General features: G+C 34.2%; 1 protein-coding gene across 1 annotated transcript; it reads right to left on the reverse strand.

The window, feature by feature from the left end:
• Window positions 1-2,112: 2,112 nt before the first annotated feature.
• On the reverse strand, window positions 2,113-5,227 carry LOC113298364 (protein SHOOT GRAVITROPISM 5-like). The gene is made up of 3 exons (XM_026547092.1): window positions 4,633-5,227; window positions 4,138-4,537; window positions 2,113-3,357 (listed from the first exon to the last, which is right to left on the reverse strand). The coding sequence occupies exons 1-3, from the start codon at window positions 4,742-4,744 to the stop codon at window positions 2,478-2,480; spliced, it is 1,392 nt and encodes a 463-aa protein (XP_026402877.1). The 5' UTR covers window positions 4,745-5,227; the 3' UTR covers window positions 2,113-2,477.
• Window positions 5,228-5,439: the final 212 nt, after the last annotated feature.

Consider the following 5,439-nt stretch of genomic DNA (forward strand, 5'->3'; position numbering starts at 1 on the left):
GAAAACTTCATGTAAATGTGTTCCTATAGCTCTTAATAGAACAACCGAAACTCTAGTAATACTAGCTCGATAATATAATGTATCTATTTCGTGAAATTATCATCTCTTGATTATATAACATGAAGGATATTCCCTTTTTGTCATGTGTAGTTTTTGTTTAATATATTATAATTTCAAAAAAGAATTTACCATTGGGTTGGTACATCCCAAATAGATTGTTAAGTTTAACTTTCTTCTGGTGTACGCACATCTTATCAATATTTTTTGGTTTTTTCAAATTTATTTCTTTTCTTTAGATTTGTGAGCGTAGGGTTTCACATCCATGTTTGTCTTGTGGCGTACCTAAATCTATATAAAGAAAATAATCATTTACCATTGGATTGGTACATCCTCGAAGAGATTGGTGTTTATAACTTGTCCCTAATATCCCTAGTATACGTACATCCAGTCAATTGTTTTGGTATATCCAAGGATTGGATGTTCAACATTGGTGACGTAACAGAGATTGAATCCTGAGTGTTGACCCCTGATAAGACTAAGTCTTATGGGCTTAGCCGCATAGGCAGGGGCGAAGCCAGTTGCTCACCTTGCTATCCAACTGGCTCCCAAACCTAAAATTTGAAAGATTTTGTGCTCCTAAGTCCAGTTTTGCTTATTTTTGCACCCTTATATAATATTTTGCTTCACATTAGTCTAGTAAGTTCATGTCTCCGCCATGCGTGTAGGGTACACATTCATGTTTGTCTTGGCCGCGTACCACCACACCGAATGTCTCTTTAATCACTTCGAACATACCTTATTATAGAAGGCTATTATTGGGACGTCACACTCTAATAGAGGGGTTTTACTTGGATTCTTAATGTCCAAAAAAATGGTCATGGGATATCCTAACACATATACAAAATGTACAGATTACCCTTTAACTAAAATAAAAACTTAAAAACCGTAGAAGTGATTTTACGTCCAGGTTTGGATTAATTCCAACCGTAGAATTTTATTCGCATGTAGTTTTACGTCCAGGTTTGGATTAGTTCCAACCGTAGAAGCTCATTTTATGTCCAGTTTTCTTTTAATTCCAACCGTAGAATCCGATTTTACGTCCAGTTTTCTTTTAATTCCAACCGTAAAAGTGATTTTACGTCCAGGTTTGAATTATTTCCAACCGTAGAAGTGATTTTACGTCCAGGTTTGGATTAATTCCAACCGTGGAATTTTATTTGCATGTAGTTTTACGTCCAGGTTTGAATTAGTTCCAACAGTAGAAGCTCATTTTACGTCCAGGTTCTTTTTAATTCCAACCGTAGAATCTGATTTTATGTCTAGTTTTCTTTTAATTCCAACCGTAGAAGTGATTTTACGTCCAGGTTTGGATTATTTCCAACCGTAGAAGTGATTTTGCGTCCAGGTTTGGATTATTTCCAACCGTAGAAGTTTATTTTACGACCAGTTTTTCTTCCCACAAAAACTGTCCCAGAATTCATCAAGTATACAACAAAATTCATTAATTTAATTTTTATTTAATTAAATTAAATTAAATTAAAATTAACTAAATAAGGGTTGTTTGGTCATTACAAAATTATTTTAGATAAGGGGGTTTTGATATTACTTATGGGTGACCCGTTTTTATCCTATTAGGTGATGCCGCTCTAATGGAATGTGACGCCCAATAATAGCCTTCTTATTATAAGTTCAATTCAATAGAGTAAAAATCACCATTACTACTGTCGGATTCAGAATACATTAGGTTTTAAATTACACCATGATAGCTTTATAAAAAGAATGATTCATTTAATAACGAACTGGTTGGAGTAGTCATGTACAAGCTTGTTCAACAAGATAAGAAGATCGAGAATCAATTGCCATGAGGTAGAAGATTTGGCTCTTAGTCTGCATGGATCCACAAAGTCAGTGGACGTAATGAAATAATGGTTTGGAATTGGAATGAATAAAGTAAACTACTGAGACCTAACCATCAGAACCCTTTAACGTCTCATCAATAAGAAGATTTGAATCACTCAAAGACTCTTTTGAGAAAACAAGAAAGAATACACAACAAAATAGTTATGAATACACAAACATGATTTCTTGTACAGGACATACCAGAAGATGATCAAGAAGAAATGGAGATTCTTGAACAGACGCCTTTCAACTATTTACTTAATAAGAAAACCAAGAAAAAGGTTACACCATTAACATTAAGGGAAATAACTCCCATTTCCCTAAAGCAAATCAAAAAAACACACATACACACAAAATCACACAGCTTAATTAATTAAGCATTGATGCAGGCAGTAAGTAAGAGCTCTACTTTGTACCTTAACCAGCATAAAACCAAAGATATAATTACAAAAACCCCATATCTATTAATTTTGTGTAATAGCAATGATAATAAATTAAGAGATAGGCAGAAGAAGCGCGCAACAGAGATCAAAGAGAAACTAATTAAGTAGTTAAGAATCTAGAGATGATAATTATGTTTAAGAGATCTTCCCTTTAGTTGTATTATTATTATTAGATCGAGTATGATTTTCATTCTCCCCTTCACCTTCTGTTATAGCGGAAGACATGTAACTCACTACAAGAGAATTCTCATCAGGCGGAGCCGAAGACGTAGCTACTGTTGCTTGAAATTGTTGTTTACAAGAATGACAAGTGATCTGTAGAATTGTTGAGTTGATTTGTTTTGTTGCATGTTCTTTTAGAATTTGAGCTTTATCAAGTTCAGCTTGAGCCTGTTGTCTAATCCTTTTTGCATTAGTGAATTCTTGTTCAGCTAATTCAATCTGTCTCTTTGCTTGTTGTCTAGCTTCTTCTGCAAATCCTTTCTCAGCCATAGCAAGTTTTAGTTGTTCTCTTGCTTGTTCTTTCATCTTCGATGCTGCAATAGCAGGTTCCTCGATACTGATCATTGTATCCCTCCCCGGGACATTGCCCGGTCCATTTTTACTAGAATTTGCAAGCAGATTTGATTCTTGTTTTTGATTGGTGTCACAGGAACCTATTGAAAGTTGGAGCTGCGTTACATTATTTTCATCTGAATGTAGGGAAACAGAAGTATCTAAGGTACTCATGAGAGGGTTTGAAGAGGGTAAAAGCTGAAGCTCAAGGTTATGATGATGGTGAATATCACTTGGGGATGGAGTACTACTTCCATCTGGGCATAAAAAGATGTTTTCGGCTTGGTTTGTGATCCTTAAATCTGTCCATGGATGAGCTGTGCTATAATTGGTGTCACTTGAAGGACTAGGACTGGATGCGGTTCTAGATAAACAAGCAGATGGTTGTTGAAGTGTTTGTAAATTGGAACGAATACGCCCCGCATTGCAAGCATCTTGGTGTTCGATAAAGCTCTCAACTCTGAAATAAGGACCAAGATATTCATATATAAATATAAATCGAATTATAATTTAAAAAGGGTGTCTTTTTGGAGTTCATAGTAGATTATAAGTATATGGGGGGTACTACTTAGGAGTACGATCAAAGGAAAACTGAGAAACTGTTATGCATTTTGGTTACTTAATTAGAGGTTGGTAGATGTTGTATAAGGAAATATGTTAAGAAAGAAATCATAGTAATTAATAGCCTCAAACACGGAGACAAATAATGGAATAACTAAAAAAGAATATGAAGAAATAAGATCATTAATAACTTGTGTGTTTTTATCTATATGTTAAAAACAGTTAAATCTTGAAACCTAAAAATGCATCAAAACAGAAGAAGGGATGAACAGTATGTTTTCTAGAAAACCCAAAGAAAATATTTTCGGTAAAAGAAACATAAATAACATGTTAAATAATCTAATCCATTTGAATAGTTTCGATGTTGCTCATTTTAAAATCAATTAATTAATATTATTGCTGTTCAAAACAAAATTGTTAAAGCACAATGCGAAGAGAATAATAATAAAGAAACATTTATATATCTATCTATATGTGTGTTTAGTTAAGAGATTCTAAGAATCCTAACAAGAAACCAATGAAGTTATTAGAGGGACCTGCAATGAATCTTATTGATTGATAGTAGTAATCTGTTTTTTTTTAGTATAGTTTAGTGAGTCTTGATGGTGTTTCGTAAGACTGGTTTATTGTGTGTGAGAGAGATATAGAGAGAGAGAAAGAGAGTTGAGAGAGAGAGTACCTGGAGAATACACGGCCGCAATCACAAGAATGACCTCTAGTACCACATGTTTTAAGGTGAGCTTTGTAATCAGATTGAACGGCATAACCTTTGGAACATTTTTCACAAACCCACTGTTTATGATTGCTATGTTTTCTTCTGAAATGTTTCTTGATACCAACAAGATCTCCAAGTGCATGACAAGGATCGTGATGTAAACAACTCGGTTCCGGACAAACAAATACTCTTTTCTTAACTTCTGGCGTTTCTCTCTTGAGTAATTTCCATGGAACTTTATGCCTTCTTCTATGCATCTGTAGATTCTGGTCTCTTTGAAACCCTTGATTACAGATCTCACACACATATCTATCTGATTCTAATAATGTCTTTGGTGATAATGATACCACTTCTGCATCAGGGTCTAAATTAAACCAAAAAATATATCAACACAAAATTGGAAAATGGAGAAAATAAAATAGATGATAATCAAAGAGAATCCAAATGATATGATATTACCTGGTGTTCCTGCCGGTCTTCTTTTTCTTTTACTGTTACTTCCATTTTCTGAACAAGTAAACTCCTCAGTGGGAGGAACAGTTGATGATGATGAATTGCTGTTACCTAACATGGGCTATTTTTCTTTTTATCACAGAGAAAAAGGATACACACAAATTTACTATCTATTGCTGCTACTTCAGTTGTTAAGAGATAGATGCTTCTCTTGTTCCTATCTCAACTTTAATAATACAAACTAATGGGATGGAAAGAGAGAGAGAGAGAGAGATCATTAGATAGAAAAGAGAGGTATGTATGTCATATGCGAGAAAGAAAGAAAGAAACTAGAGAGAGAAGGAGATATATAATACAGCCTAGAACATGAGAAAAAGTTCTATCTTTCGGCAACCAGCTTTCTTATAACAGCTTTATATAAGCTACTTTCAGCTTCCTCTTTTTATCCATCTCAAGCTAAAACTCTCTCTCTCTCTCTCTGCCCCCTACAGATCTCTTTCAAAACTTATTGACTCACTTCCAATCAGGTAGTTTTTTTTTTCTTTTTTTTCTGCTGAGTATAATAAAACCAAATCATGGTAATAATTCATACCTCATTTCACGATGAGGATGGATTGATGACTGTCTGTCTGTAATATGTATATAAGAGTTGAGTCTATGAGTTTAGAGAGAAAAAGTTGTCTACCCCCAATCAAATTACTAGAAACTTGAGCCCACATAAGTATTGGGACAGAGATATTAAGAAAAAGAAGAAAACATCCGCACAAGGAAACAAACACTACTCATGATTCATTACACAGTAATTTTGCATGC

Source organism: Papaver somniferum, chromosome 7 (assembly GCF_003573695.1).
Source record: "Papaver somniferum cultivar HN1 chromosome 7, ASM357369v1, whole genome shotgun sequence".
Taxonomy (NCBI): Eukaryota; Viridiplantae; Streptophyta; class Magnoliopsida; order Ranunculales; family Papaveraceae; genus Papaver; species Papaver somniferum.

Coding starts and splice junctions, on each gene's coding strand:
- LOC113298364 (XM_026547092.1), bottom strand. CDS start 4,744: ATGTTAGGTAACAGCAATTCATCATCATCAACTGTTCCTCCCACTGAG. Junction 4,538..4,632: donor AAGACCGGCAGGAACACCAG/GTAATATCATAT, acceptor GGTTTAATTTAG/ACCCTGATGCAGAAGTGGTA. Junction 3,358..4,137: donor TGCGGCCGTGTATTCTCCAG/GTACTCTCTCTC, acceptor TCCTTATTTCAG/AGTTGAGAGCTTTATCGAAC.